At 44.7% G+C, this 15,802-nt stretch overlaps 1 protein-coding gene across 14 annotated transcripts in view; it reads left to right on the top strand.

Moving 5' to 3' along the window:
• The window catches only part of PLEKHG3 (pleckstrin homology and RhoGEF domain containing G3), a 42,703-nt gene that overhangs the window by 5,222 nt on the left and 21,679 nt on the right, over positions 1-15,802 (top strand). For 2 of the 14 annotated variants that reach the window (XM_033424893.2, XM_033425135.2), the window contains exon 1: positions 278-2,289. The exons of 3 other annotated variants lie outside the window; for them this stretch is intronic. In XM_033424893.2, the coding sequence (XP_033280784.2) occupies positions 2,287-2,289 (3 nt within the window). In that variant the 5' untranslated portion in view covers positions 278-2,286. Of the gene's footprint in view, positions 1-242; positions 2,290-15,802 lie in introns of those variants that run through there. 9 more of the 14 variants (XM_033424627.2, XM_033424815.2, XM_033424949.2 and 6 more) reach the window with 8 other exon arrangements.

The following is a 15,802-nucleotide window of genomic DNA, read 5'->3' on the forward strand; positions in this document are numbered from 1 at the left end:
AGGTACAGATGGGCACAATGGTAACTGTGCATGTAGCCTTTTGGGAGATAGAGTTGGAGGGTACTAGGGATTGCTCTGATTGTTGCTGGAGTTTGGCTGAGACTGGAGGGAGAGATGCTACAGGAGTGAAGTCTATTTCACTATGGTAATGGGATCTCGGGAGGGAAGATGGGTTCTACAGGTACTGGAAGCTCTTAAAAAGTCATATCCTTTACTCTCCAGGCCACAAGACTGTGTGTGTGAGTGTGTGTGTGAGTGTGTGTGTGTGTGTGTGTGTGTGTGTGTCTGTCTGTGCACATAAATCAGAGGTTCTCGACCGATAGATGTCAAGTGTTTATTGAGAGGAAAAGAGAACCAGTATTCTTGTGGTCTCTATCCTGTGCGTCGCTACATCCCCAGTGCTTGATGCATAATAGGATTCAATAAATATTTGTTGAATAAGTAAAACCCTACTGTGTGATGAACCTTTAGGAATCAGAGAAATTTTCATGCTCTTCACAAATGTTCTAATCCTGTCTGGAAGTATCTAGGATAGAGTATAACATTCTAAGAAGTTGAACCTGTGGTCAGCTGCTCCGGCACAGGGGCAGGCAGCTCTGTATTCCTCCAGCCTGGGCAAGTGAAAGGGTGCCTGGGGTCACTGGGACCAGTCCTCCTGGGCCTGCTGAGAGTTTGCCCCCATGAATGTTGTGTCCAAAGTGGATGGTAGGGTGTGCTTATAGTCTAGAATAGAGTTCATCCCATAATATGTCCTATAATATCCCATAACACGTCTCCTACCCTATTCAGGACATGGCCACCCAGTAGCCTTGCTTATCTGCATGGAGCCAAGAAGGTCTCCAGATCAGCCAGGACTCAAGTTCCTGCATTTTTTTCACACCAGCTCCCTAAGACCCTGTTTAACTCTTTTTTTAAAAAAAAATAAATTTATTTTATTTATTTATTTTTGACTGCCTTGGATCTTTGTTGCTGAGCGCGGGCTTTCTCTAGTTGCGGTGAGTGGGGGCTACTCTTTGTTGTGGTGCGCGGGCTTCTCATTGCGGTGGCTTCTCGTTGCGGAGCATGGGCGCTAGGCGCATGGGCTTCAGTACCTGTGGCGCGTGGGCTCAGTAGTTGTGGCGCACGGGCTTAGTTGCTCCGCGGCATGTGGGATCTTCCCGGACCAGGGCCCGAACCTGTGTCCCCTGCCTTGACGGGTGGATTCTTAATCACTGTGCCACCAGGGAAGCCCTGTTTAACTCTTATATGGGAGTTGTGTCATCCTATTTCCAAGCCCACAACTGAAAGGAAGCGGCAAAGGAGAGTGTAAAGAGACCAGCATAGAGAGGAAAAATGACCACAGTGCAACTGAGAGTTGACACTGAGAGTGGACAGAGATCAAGACACTATGCAAAGCAAGCACGAGCGTAAGAGCCGGGGGTCATTTATTTAGGGGGAATGGCTTGGCACGCCTTGGCCCTTGGGGGGATCATTATTTTGATAATTGATGCTTTGCCGGTAATTGTGACCCTGAGTCATCAAGAAAAGGTTAAATGATGTTCCCTTGACTGTTTAGGAAGGCAGGGAAGGAAGCGTGTAACATGTTTTTAAAAGATGTCCCAGTCAGATAGACTAAAAGTTTTAAAAGTGTTGACACTTAGGTAATATCACTAGTCCTCTCAACAAGGCAAAAAATAAGTGGTGGTACCCTCAACTACAGATAAGGAAACTGAGTCCACCCACACACACAAGGTAGGTAACTTTTCTGAGATCTCTCAGCTAAGACTTGGCAGGGATGAGGTCTGAACTTCTAAATGACTCTGGAGCACGTGCACTGAACTCTACCCCAGACTGTTTGGAAACCGGGCACACTCTTGAAAACATGGCTCTTGGACAGCTCTCTCTGCAGGGGTTCCGGCTAGTCAAGGTTTTACTGTGTTACTGTGGAGCCAGGATGGGCCCAAACTTAATTCAGCTCCACCCATAGCAGACTGCCAGTTATCCTAAAGGACGCTTGCCTCAGTGGAAACAAGAACGCCTTTAATACATTTACATTTTAAGCACCTGCCTGGGTGCCACACAACACTTGCTGAGGCCAGAAAATGATAGGGAGGAGCTGCAATTTCAAAAATCCCAGGCCTCTTTCCGTCAGGAGCTTTTGTTCCTTTGTTTTGGTTCTGGACGCTGCTGAAAGATGCTGTGCTGTGCAGTCTCGGTGCTGGTTGTTCCAGTCTGTCTCCAGGGTGGCGGGGCCCGCCCCTGTGTAGGAACCCCTACCCCCATGTTCCCACCATCCAGATCTGGCAAATGGTAATTTTATCCTATTTACTTCTCTCATTTATTATAGAGATAGAATGTTACAGATGCAACTGAAGCTTTCTTTTTCTTCCTAATAGCTTTCTCTTCCCTCCTTTCCGCCCCAGAAGTAACATTCTCTTGAATATGGTGTTTATCATTTCTATGAATGTTTTTATACTTTTTACTGTTGTCTCTAAGTAATTTATAGTTTCATGTTGTTTTAATTTTGACTTGTATAGCATCATGTTGAATGAACATTGTTGTCTAGATTTACCCATGTTGAAATATTTAAATCTAGTTTATTCGGTGAACTGTTATATGGTTTCTATTGCATATTACAGTTCCCTTATGGACAGACATTTAGGTTGATTCCATTTTCTCACCTCTCTGAGTAATAACTGTATTTATCATCCATGTGCCAGTCTTCTCTACCATATGTATCAGTGGTGGGATTACTGGGTTATAAATTTTGCTTTTCAAGATACGGTCAAATAATGTCCCTGAGTGATTTGTAACCAATTTATGTTGTTACCAGAAACATGAGTGCCCCTATTTCACTAATATTGGGATTGTGTCTTGCAATCTGGTAGATGTAAAATGGTATTTTAAAATTAATTTATAAATTGTTTTTTTAAATAAGCGCTTTTGATTAAAGACAGGGATGAGCACTTTTCATGTTTATTGGCTAGCCATGTTTATTATTCTGTGAAGCTTTGCCCTTTACGTTAAAAAAATAAATTTTAACCAGGTAATGTATCCATATGATTCAAACCTTGAAAGGTAATACAGTGAAAAGTCTCCAACATCTGTTCCCGTGCTCCCAGCTCCCCACCCTGTGACAAGTTAGAGGTTCCTGGTACTTTTTCAGAGTTTTAATTGCCATTTTCTTTTCTTGTTGATCTTTAGGAGTTAAAAAGTATATATATATATATATATATATATATATATATATATATATATAAAATTTATGTATGCTAAATAAATGATAATAAACTTTTGTAGGTTATATTCATTACATATAGCTCTGGATTGTCTTAACTTTATTAATGTCATTTTTCATAGGGAAGTTTTAATTTTAATGTTGCCAGATTTGCCAGTCTTTTGTTCATACTTTCTGCATCTTATTCAAGAAATCTTTTCCTACTCTGATTTTACAGAAACATATTTAGTCTATTTTCTTTTTAAATTTTGCTTCCACACTTACATTTTAAATTCACCTGGAATGTATTTCTTTTATGTGACAATGGTTCTCAACTCTGGCTACATAGGAAAGCCTCATGAGGAGCTTTTTAAGAAAGTACGATTGTCTGAGCCTCATTTCAGATCAGACCAATAAAATTAAAATATCTCAGGGTGGAGCCTAGGCGTGGCTATGAAATGCCCCAGGTGACTTTTATGTCCAGCCAAGGTTGAGAACCACTCAACCCTGTAAGATGGAACTGATTTTATTTTTTCCAGAGCAATAGCCAATTTTTCCAGTACTAGTTATTGAACAGTCTATGCTTTTCCTGCTGACTTGTTACTGTTAAGATTTGATTGCTAACTTTATTGAGATATATTTCACATATCTTAAATTCACCCATGTAGAGTGGTTTTTAGTATATATTCAGAGTTGTGCAACTACCACCCCCCCCCCCCCCCCCCCCGCTATCCCCGCATCTTTTTTTTTTTTTTTTTTGGCCGGGGGGCCCTGTTGCTTGGCTTGTGGGATCCTCGTTCCCCAACCGGGGATCAAACCTGGGTGAGAGCTCGGAGTCCTAACCCCTGGACCACCAGGGAATTCTCTCCACTATGTAATCTTAAACCATTTTTATTACCCCTAAAAGAAGCCCTGTATCTTTAGTAATCATTTCCTATTTCCTCCATCCCCTAGCCCCAGGCAATCACTAATCTACTTTTATCTCTCTAGATTTGCCTATTCTGGACATTTTACGTAATGAGTTCATACAATATATAGTTCTGTTAGCCTTTTTCATTTAATGTAATGTTTTAGAGTCATCCGTGTCGTGGCATGTTATCAGTTCTTCATTCTTTTTTATTGCCAAATAATATGCCATTGTATGAGTATACTACATTTTGTTTATCCATTCATCAGTTGATGGACATTCTAGCTGTTTCCACTTTTTGGTATTATAAATAATGCTGCTATGAACAGTTGTGTACAACTTTTTGTACTCAGCATATAGATCCCCTAGCTTCTATATGACCTATGGGGAGATGATTATTTACAAGTTAACTTTTTGAGGAATCGCTAAATTGTTTTCCAAATAGGCTACACTATTTTACATTTTTTTTTTTTTTGCGGTATGCAGGCCTCTCACTGTTGTGGCCTCTCCCGTTGCGGAGCACAGGCTCAGTGGCCATGGCTCACGGGCCCAGCCGCTCTGCGGCATGTGGGATCTTCCCGGACCGGGGCACGAACCCGTGTCCCCTGCATCGGCAGGCGGACTCTCAACCACTGCGCCACCAGGGAAGCCCTATTGTACATTCTTACCAGCAATGTGCAAGGGTTGTAATTTCTCCTCATCCTCACCATTACTTGTTATTGAACATGGTTTTAATTTTAACCATCCTAGAGTGAGTAGGAAGTAGATTTAGTTGTGGTCTTGGTTTGCATTTCCCTAATGATTAATGATATTGAGCATCTTTTCTTGTGCTTATTGGCCATTTGTATATGTTTTTTGGAGAAATATCTATTCAAATTTTTGTCCATTAAAAAAATCTTTTTTTTATTGTTGAGTTGTAAGGTTCTTTATATAGTCTGGATACAAGTCTATTATCAGATTTACAAATATTTTCTCCCATTCTGTGGTTTGTCTTTTCACTTTCTTTTTTCTCTCTTTTAAAAATTTTAATTTAAAAATTAAAAAAAATTGAGGTGTAATTGATATGTCATTATTGGTTTCAGGTGTACAACTTAATGATTCAATCAATATTTGTATACATTGTGAAATGATCTAGTCCACTTTTTTTATAGTGCCCTTTGAAACACAAGTTTTAAATTTTGATGAAGTCCAATTATCTATTTTTGTTTTGTTTTGTTTTGTTTTGTTGCTTGTGCTTTTGCTATTGTATCTGAGAAACCATTGCTCACCCAAGTTCACAAAAATTTACTCCTATGTTTTCTTCTAAGAGTTTTATAGTTTTAGCTCTTATATTCAGGTCTGTGATTCATTTTGACTTAATTTTTGTGTATGGTATGAACTAGATATCCAAATTCATTCTTTTGCATGTGAATATACAGTTGTCCTAGCACCATTTGTTGAAAAGACGATTGTTTTCCTGTTGAATGGTTTTGGTACCCTTAATGAAAATCAATTGACTGTAAATGTGAGGTTTTATTTCTGTACTCTCAATTCTGTTGCATTAATCTATATGTGTATCTTTATGCCTTGGTAACTATAGCTTTGTAGTCTTTTTTTTTGTGTATGTGTGTGTGTTACGCGGACCTCTCACTGTTGTGGCCTCTCCCATTGCGGAGCACAGGCTCCGGATGTGCAGGCCCGGCGGCCATGGCTCACAGGCCCAGCTGCTCTGTGGCATGTGGGATCTTCCTGGACCGGGGCACAAACCCGGGTCCCCTGCATCGGCAGGCGGACTCTCAACCACTGCGCCACTAGGGAAGCCCTGTAGTCGGTTTTGAAATTGAGAACTGTGAGTCTTCCAACTTTGTTCTTTTTCAAGATTGTTTTTCTGGCTCCCTTGCTTTTCCATACAAATTTTATGATTAGCTTGTCAATTTCTACAAAAATACCAGCTAGAATTTTGAAAGAGATTGGATTGAGTCTGTAGATCAATTTTGCTAACTTTAAGAATGTTAAGTGTTCTGATCCATGAACATGGGATGTCCTTCCATTTATTCAGGTCTTTAGTTTCTTTCAATAGTTTCCAGTATACAAGTCTTACACTCCTTTTGTTAAATATATTCCAAAGTTTTTAATGCTTTTGCTGATGTTATAAATGGGATTGTTTTGTTTCTTAGTTGCATTTGGGGGGTGGGGTGGGCTGTACCATGCAGTTTGCAGGATCCTAGTTCCCCAACCAGGGATTGAACCTGCTCCCTTGGCAGTGAAAGTGTGGAGTCCCAACTACTGGACTGCCAGGGAATTCCCCTTAATTGCATTGTTTGGATTGTGCACTACTAGTATATAGGAGTAGAAATGATTTTTTGTGTATTGATCTTGTATCCTGCCATCTTACTGGACTTTTTCATTAGTTCTAATCATTTTGTTAGTGGATTCCTTAGGATTTTCTATATATAAGATCATGTCATTTGTGAATAGAGATAGTTTTACTTCTTTCTTTTCAATCTGAATGTCTTTTATTTCTTTTTCTTACCTAATTTTCATGGCTAGAATCCAGTACAGTGTTGAATAGAAGTATCATGAGGGGACATTCTTGTCTTATTCCTAATCTTAGGGGGAAAGCATTCCTTCTTCCTCCATTAAGATGAAACGCCTGTGCGGTTTTTTGTAGATGTTCTTTGTAAGACTGGGGATGTTCCCTTCTGTTCGTAGTTTGTGTGGTGTTTTTATCATGGAAGGGTGTCGGATTTTGTCAAATGTTTTTTCTGGGTCTATTGAGGTGATCAGGTGGTTTTTATATTTTATTCTATTAATATTTAAAATTATATTAATTGATTTTTGGACGTTAACCCAATCTTGCATTTCTGGGATAAATTCACATGGTCATAGTGTATACTCCTTTTTATATGTTGCTGGATTCAGTTTGTTAGTATTTTGTTGAGGATATTTACAGCCACACTTATAAGGGATGTTGGACTGTAGCTGTTTTTTTTTCTTGTGATATCTTGTTTGGTCTTGATAACAGGCCTCATAGAATGGGTTAAGTGTCCCTTTCTCTACTGTTTTTTGGAGGAGTTTGTGAAGAATTGCTATTAATTCTTTAAATGTTTGGTAAATTCACTAGTGAAGCCATCTAGTCCTGAGCTTTTCTTTATTGGAAGTTTAAAAATTATTAATTCAGTCTCTTATTAACAGGTCTCTTCAGATTTTCTGTTTCTTCCTGAGTCAGTCATTGGCTTATGTCATTCTAAGGATTTGTCTAGGAATTTCATCTAACTTATCTAATTCATTGGCATAGAGTTGTTCATGGTATTTCCTTATAATCCTTTAAGATGTTCTTTTTTGTCTTTGATGTTCTGCGTTTATACTACGGATGATGTGTCTAAATGTGAACTTCTTTTAAATTTAACTTAGTTGTGCTTTCAGTATGAGGACAAATGCTTTATGTTCAGTTCTGGAAAATTCATATACATTCTGTCTTTGAAAATTGCCTCTCCCCTATTCTTTCCTTTTTCTTCCTATAGAACTCTATGGACCTCTGTCTCTTAATGTTTATATTTTCTTATTCTTTGCATCTACTTCAGGATAATTTCTTCAGTTTTTTTTTCCATTTCACTAATTCTTTCTTTAGCTGTATTTGATTTTCTGTTGAACGTACCTATTGGGTTTGAAATGTCAATATTGTATACAATTCACCCGTGAAAAATCTGGGTTTGAACTGCGTGGGTCCACTTACATGTGGATCTTTTTCAATAAATATGTACTACAATACTACACAATCTGCAGCTTGTTGAATCCGCGGATGCAGAACTGTGGATACAGAGGGCTGACTGTAAAGTTATATGCGGATTTTCTACTGTGTGAGGGGTTGGTGCCCCTAAGCCCCGTGTTGTTCAAAGGTCAACTGTATTTTATTTCCATTCAGTACTTTTTCAAAGTCTTTTTCAGATTTTTCTTTTATTTCTAGCTTTTGGAGTACCAGTTTGTTCCATCTTCTGACTCGCTTGTCATGGTTTGTTTTATTGTGTGGTTTGTAATTTTTATACTGATCTCCTCTTCATTGGGTTGCAAAGAGTGGGATGCTTAAAAGCAAGGTATTTTGGAGGTCTGCACTTATTGTGATGATGAGGTCTAGGACATATCAAATGTGTGGGTGAGTGGCTGAGGTGGGGTAGAGGAAAAGACTGGCAGAGGAACTTTGCATGTCTGGCTGCTTCCTGTCATACAGGTCTCTGCCGAAGAGTCACCTTTTCTGAGCCTTCCCAGGCCTCCCTAAATGTCTCCAGCCCCCAGTCCTACTGCCTTTCTTCTGTTTTATCTTATCACTGTTAACGCATCTCTATTCAGAAATATATTAGCTAGTTGTCTATCTTTTGTGACCTTCCTCCATATTGGAATGTAAGCTCCATGATTGTAAGGATTTGTCTTTTTTTTTTTTTTTTTTTTGGCCACCCCATGTGGCATGTGGGATTGTAGTTCCCTAACCAGGAATTGAACCCCGTGCCCTCTGCATTGGAAGCACCAGAGTCTTAACCACTGGACCGCTGGGGAAGTCCCCAGTAAGGATTTGTCTTATTCACTGCTACGTCCCCAGCACCTGGCATGTGGTTTATACTGTCCATAAATTTGAGTGAGCTTGAGTAGTCCTGTTTTTAGATGGAAGTCATCTGAGCCCCGATGCCGCAACTTTCAGCTGGGCTGAGTCTGACCAGGCAGCAGAGGTGAACAGTTTGCCTCTTCATCCCCAAACCTTTTTCTGGACCTCCACTGGAGATGTCTTCTTCTCCCATTATAAGAGCCCAGAAAATACAATCCATCCTGTGTGCTTCAGCCTTCTTCTGGCATGAGTTCCACAGCTGCTAAAATCAGTAGTAGGGATTTGAGTGCCAGAAGCCCTGGGGGAAGAAAATGCACAAAACCCTGGGAAGATCTGGTCCTTACCTTTAGGAGGCTGTGATTGAGTTAAGAAGACATCACACACAGAAAATAGGTTAGGACGCTTGCCCACTCAGTGAGTCTGCTGTGTAGATTAGCGCTCCTGCTATGAGCTTTCGGTAGAGAAGGCAATCTGCGTGCTGGCCCCTGGGTCACATGCCGTCACATAAGTGGTTTCTGGAGGGATCTATTTGCAAGTTACGAATTCCCAGGTGACTCTATTTTGGCCTCCTTCTGAGGTTGCCCCATGCTGTAGGAACTTGGTCTGAGCATCATAGTGTTACTTGTAAAAGGGCAGAAAGTGCCTGCGGGCGTGCCCGTGATGTGGGCTAAGGATGGCACCTTTCCATTCGTCTTTGGCTGTACCTCTTGGCCCCATTGGTTTTGGGGTTGGGGAATGGTGACAAGCACTGGAATTCCAGCAAACCCTGGCTTTCCCACTTGCCTTGCTGCACAGCTTTTCGGTGAGTGAGTAAATGGCTCTGCCTCATATGGTTATGGTAAGGAGAGTTCCTAGAGAATGTGTTTATTAGCACAATGCCTGCTACACCCTAATAAAATGCTAGTAGATATTATTCCAGTCCGGCACCTTGGGAGCCACTTGTGCCTCAGTTTCCTGATCTGTAAAACGGGGAAATAATACCGAATCCTTGCCTGCCGCCCCTCCCCTCTGCCCCTGGCTGTTGTAAGGGTTAATATTCTCAGGCTCTGAGGTCCTGGGGTGAGGGAGGAGCTGCATAAATGGGTTATTGTTGTGCTGCTGAATGATCTGACTTTGTTCAAGTGTCTTCAGTATTTGACTTCCTGCAGTTAATGTCCCCTGACTTTAATTGCTATAGATATTTGCATGTCCTCAGCGGCTGGCGGCTCTCACCTGCCCGCCTGTGACCTGGGTCCTCACCCAGCCAGGGACCTGCTGAGTTGGGGTGGGAAGCTCCATTTCCTCTGTTAGGGGCCCCCCAGGAGTCAGGAATGAAAGAAATGCAGAAAGTATGACCCGCACACGCAACTGATTGTGAATAGGACGTTTATTGAAGAGGTTTTGCAGGAGGCGGCGGGCGCTTTAATTCCCAAGGCTGTTGGTGGCAGCTCTGTGCTCGCCCCAAGCCTGTTAACTGCTTGACTGCTGGTGCTTGGGGAGAATGGAGCTCCCCGGCCCCACGCGGCTCTCCCGGTGCTCGGACGGGAGCCCTTTGGAGAAAAGCGGTAGGTGCCGGGCTGGGCCAGGCCATGGGGTGTGAGTGGGGCATGACCAGGACTATCCCAACTCCAGGCCTCTAAGTCTTGCCAAACACTCTTGTGAAAAATCTGGCTGGCCACAGGCTTTGGGGCAAAAGGTAAATGTCTCCCTTGGGGCTTCAGAAACTAAGGATGGGTGTAGGAGAGTTGGTCTCTTTTTAATCCTGTCCTGGCTTCTTCCAGTGGATTTGTCCATCGAGGCCCGGTAAGAGCAAGACAATCCTGTGTTCCTCTTAGAGGCGATTGCAAGTGGTTCTGCGAGGGGCTTCGGAGGGGCTTCTGATCTCTGAACACTCGGAGCTGTGTGGTGAGAGAACTGGGCTGTTCTTAGAGGGACCCAGCACGTACTGGGAAAAGCAGAGTTGATCTCCCATTTCTTCCTGAAGTTTCCTTTTCTCAGAATCCACAGAGGGTGGTTATTTTGGATAAAATCAAGGGCTGGCAGTGGAGCAGGTGAAAGGAAGGTCTTCCCCACCCACCCTGTCTTTTCCCTGGTGCCCAGGCCGGGGCAGTGCCCACCACTTGCAGAGCTCTGGGCTGCAGGAGCAGGGAGGTCAGGGGGCAGATTGCCACTCTGCTTCGGCTTGACTTTCAGCCCTGAATCAAGGCCTTGATTTTCCAGGAGCAGGACTCTGCTGCCTGGGCCATGCCACTCCATGCCATGTGTGTACCCGCTCATCCAAGAATCTGGGGTTTGGTGACAGCTGCCCCCCCGTCTGAAGTCTGGTCTGTGTAACCTCTCAGCTGAGGGAGAAAGCTGCTCTCCTCCCACCAGGGAACTGGTTGGATGAGTTTTCTCGGGCCTCCCTGGTTGAGGCCCCTTAGAAGGGAAGGCAGGGACCTGGGGGGTGGGGGCAGGTGCTGTGGGGTAGAGAGGGGCCCTCTCCTCTCCCTCTCTCCTGCAGTGGGATAGGGATCGCTGGGGGACAGGGTGGTGCAGGAGGCCCTGCTCTCCAAAGCTGGCTGCCTTTGAGAATTGACCTTGTGTGAGACTATAAGCTCTGACTTGGAAAATCCACTTTCCTAACATGTCTGGGTCGGGTGCCAGGCCCAAGGTCAGCATCCAGGGCAAAGAGGAGGTGTTGGTCGGAGCTCTTCTCTTGCTGTTGTGCCCGAGGGCCAGGGAGGACCAGGGTGCATGACGGATGGTAGCAGTTCATTAAAAGGGGGCTGCTCACGTTTACGCACTTTTCCGGGTCTGGGTGCTCTTGCTTGGAATTGGAGACCAAGGTGCGTTTGGGGGAGCCTCCCTAATTCTCATTTGCTTGGGGAGGGAAGGTGAGACTTTGGGGAAGGGAAGAACCGTCAGGTGATAAGATGTACACTGACTGCTCCCCCAGGCCAGCTGGGAGCTGCTGTTCCAGCATCACTGTGGGAGATTCCCTTCTGGTTAAGCCCTGGTATCTCAGTTCCTAGACTTGGCGTTCTCCCCCTGCTTTTAGGAGCATTGCATTTATGTGTAGGTTCATATCTCCACATTTATTGGGGGCCTCGTTTCTTCCCCCTTCACAGGGGTTGGGATAGGTGTCATACTTCTTTCTAGCATATGTTCCCTGACTGTCTCTTTCCTCCTTGAAGCTCTCTGTAAACAGTCAGCACCTTCTTGGGCCTCGGGATTCTTCATGAACACTCTGGCTGTATAGATCCCTGAGGCCATAGCCCCACCTGGCGGTCTGTACCTTTTTAGGGCAGTTTCTCACACCTTGTCTCCTGGAGTCTCGGTGGTGGTTCTTCCAGGCCTGGCCTGGGTGTGCCCTTCCCCACAGTTCCTTAGGTCTGTCCTCGGCCTGCCTTCCAGCCTCGCCACTTGCTGCCAGACGCCCCAGGTCCTTGAGTGGTCCAGGTCCTTTCGGGACTCCACTGTCCCATGCTGCCACCCTTGCACCAGATGCCCTCAGAGCTATTCTTCACCTGGCAGAAGCTTACTCATCAGTGAAGACTCAGCTAAAACTTCATCTCCTTTAAAGCTGCCGGGTCCCCCAGGTGGCATTTGCTACTCCCGCTTCTGTCAGCAGAGTTTATGTGTACTCCTGTTTCAGCACTTGAGGCACTGCTTTGTGGATAATCTGTTGATATAACTATTTTTTAAATTATGATTTTGTTATTATTACTTTTTTTGGTACTGTGTGGCTTGTGGGATTTTAGTTCCCTGACCAGGGATTGAACCTGGGCAGTGAGAGTGCAGAGTCCTAACCACTGGACTGCCAGGGAATTCCCCAGATATGACTATTTTTCCTTCTAGAATTCTCTTCCTCAAAGACAGAGGGGCAGTGTCTTATTCCTTTCAATATCCCTAGGGCCTAGCATCATGCTTGGAAGTGTTGAGTGATTCCCAGACTGGAGGCTGTCTTGACCTCCCACATGGCTCCAACACCACCCTCTGCTTCCTTTTGTTATTATTATGCGGGATCTTAGTTCCCCAACCATGGATCAAACCCGTGCCCCCTGCAGTGGAAGCACGGAGTCTTAACCACTGGACCAGCAGGGAAGTCCCTGCTTTCTTTTGTTATTGATGTGCTTGTCTCATTTCTCCTGGTAGAATATCAGCTCTTGGGAGTGGGCTCTGTGGGTGATTCATTTCTGTGTCACCCACAAGGCTGCATGTCCTTGTGCAAAGTAGATGCTTGAATCTATGGTTCAGTGAATTCTGAAGCTCATGACTTGGGACGGGCCAGCAGTGCTAATCCCTAAATGAGCGGTCGACCCTGTGGTACAGGTGGCTCACTGCCCTGCTCCCTGTTGTCCAGCGAGTTAGGAGCAGAGCTAGCACTGGTTTTGAGCTGTGCTGGCTGGAGTCCCAGGGCTGTTCATACACATTCTGCTGCTTCGCCCTCTTTGATATTCCCTGTGACTTAGGAAATGGGGCTTTCCCCAGTACCTGATGTCTTTGTGACGTGCTGGCTCTCCCATATGTCCACCCTGGAGATGGACTGTGTTTTTTCTTTAAAACCCAAGGACCAGTGTCCAGGATGGTTTCTACTGATCACTTCTTTGTGCTTTTGCTGCCTCGCATCACCTTCCATTCTGTTCCTCCTCAGGCCTGTTGTGCCCCATGGCTTTGTTCCTCTCCTAGCTGAACATGCCGGTCTCTACCTGTGGAACCCTGAGGAATGTGCCCTGCCTGCTACAGCAAAGGACTGACTCATTCATACTTCATCTTCTGGTTTGACCTTCTGTGGGGCATAGATATCAGACTTTTTCCTTTCCAGCCGAATTGCTTTATGTTTGCCCTTATAATATCATGGTCCGAATGTATGTTGGGATCATAGATGATGGATGATTGGTGGGGTGGGTGGGGAGGGGAGGGTTAGGTCATGCTGGTTCACCAGGTTTAACCCATATCTTTACTATTGATTTGAGATGTAGGTCAACTTTTCTAGGCACACGTCAGAAAAATCTCTTGTCCTGGTGCTGTGGAGCAAATAGTAATTCATCCATCGTCCTCATCGCTACCATTTATGGGGGGTTTACTGTGTGTCAGTTGTACAAATTGCTCTACTTGTATCATCTCAATCTTGGAGACCCGTGAGGTTGGTAGTACTGCTGTGCTCATTTTACAGGTGAGGAACTTGAAGCTTGGTCAGGTCAAGTGACCTGCCCAAGGCCACACACAGCCAGCAAAACGGAGGAGCTGAGGTTCAAACCACATCTGCCTGACTGCAATGCCTGTGAATCCGTTTAGTGCATTTAACCTCTGCTCTGGACTCCCACATACTCACGTACTTGCTCATTCTCTCCTTCTCTTCTGACAACTCAGATCTAGTGGGTCCCTCTGTTCCCACTTGCTTCCAGCTGAGATTCTCCAATGCCTTTGAACCTGTTGCAGTAGTAAATGCTGCAACTCTTGAAAGTGTGGTTCAAGCCGAGAGGACTCCAAACAAGCAGCCCCTACAGTGGGCAGAGGGGGGCAACTAGATGGCTAATTTGTAGCATTGGGTCCCTGAATTTTGCTGATAAGGAGGGGTGGTCCTGTGAGCCTTTTTGACCTAGAGATGAGAGAGGTAGGGTCTCTGGGAACACTGGAGGTGTCAATGATTTCTAGCACAGTCTTTAGCTCCTCCATCTTCTGGGGACATTCTGTCTGTGTCGTTTTCCTTCTTAGTTACAAGTTGTGCTGGGCGCAAGCTGACTTACCCTGGCTGAGAGCAACAGCAATTTCTAATCAACGGTAATTATTCTCATCTGCCTTCGGTACGTGTTTCTGTGAAACCTTCTGGTGGACTGCTTTTCCTGGGGTATCTGTAGGGCCATTTTATCGTAGTCCCTTCTCCAAACTGCAAAGTGGTCCCTTGGCCACTTTCCCCTTCTCCCAGATTTTGTGGCTGGTCACTTAATGTGTGGCATGGCAGGGCAGCTGTACCTCTGCTCCAGTCCCTCGTCTGGGGCTAGGGTACGGGACTGCTGGGGTGAACGAGCAGTCACTGCTCCTGCGTGCCTCTTGGTGGATCGGAAACTTGCTGGCAGTGACTAATGTGGAAACTCATTAGACTAGGAGGAACTGGCTCAGGTCTTGACTTTGACTACTGTTTATCTTTCACCTGACTGTGGGAGTGGTGAAGTGCTCTAGGCACAATCCCGTAGGAATTTATTGAGCATCTAGTGTGTGCATTGCCTTCTGGGGGTGAAAGAAGGCCCAGCCCACTGGGTTTTATTATCTAGTCTGGAAGGAAAACTTGCACATAAGAGCCCCCAAGGACCAGTGCTTTATGTGACACTCAGGCTCATTAGAGTTCAAAGAAGTGCATGTGTATGAGTGTCCCATGGCTGCTGTAACAAACTGCAAACTTAGTGGCTTAAAACAGCACACATTTATTATCTTATAGTTCTAGAGGTCAGACGTCAGTCTGGGCCTGCATGGCTATGTTCCTTCTGGAGGTTCCAGGGGAAAATTTGTTCTCTTGTCCTTTCCAGCTTCCTGAGGATGCCTAGATCCTTTGACTTGGGGTCCCTTTTCTCCATCTACAAAGCCAGCAGCCTAGCATCTACCAACCTCTCACTCTCTGTCCCTCTGCTTTTGCTGTCACATCAGCTTCTGACTCCTGCTGCCTCCCTCTCATAAGGACCCTTGTGATTACATCAGACCTACCCACGTAATCTAGGACAACCTTCCCCATCTCAAGATCCTTAACTTGATCACATCTGCAAGTCTCATTTGCCATATAAGGTAACGTGCATAGGTTCCTTATATCCAGGGATTAGAATGTGCATATTCTTGGGGGAGAAGCATTATTCAGTTTGCAATAGTGTGTGTGTTGGATGGGTTGGTGATGGTTGGGGAGGCCTTTCTGAGGGAGATGATTTGACCAAATTTGTGTAGGGAGAGAATGTCTAGGACACCTTCCAGGTTTGAGAAGCAACATGAGCAGTGGTTGAGCTTGTGGGTGGTGGGGACAGTGAGGTGTGGGTGAGTGGTCCTCCCACTGAAACAAGATGCCAGGGGCTTTCCTTTCCTTCCAAGGCTAGGCCGAGGGAGTTTTTTGGACTTCAGTCTGTGTGTCCAGACTCCCTCCCAGAATTCAGGTGGGAAGGTTCCATTGGCAACCAGA

This window comes from Orcinus orca, chromosome 2, assembly GCF_937001465.1.
Source record: "Orcinus orca chromosome 2, mOrcOrc1.1, whole genome shotgun sequence".
Classification (NCBI taxonomy): Eukaryota; Metazoa; Chordata; class Mammalia; order Artiodactyla; family Delphinidae; genus Orcinus; species Orcinus orca.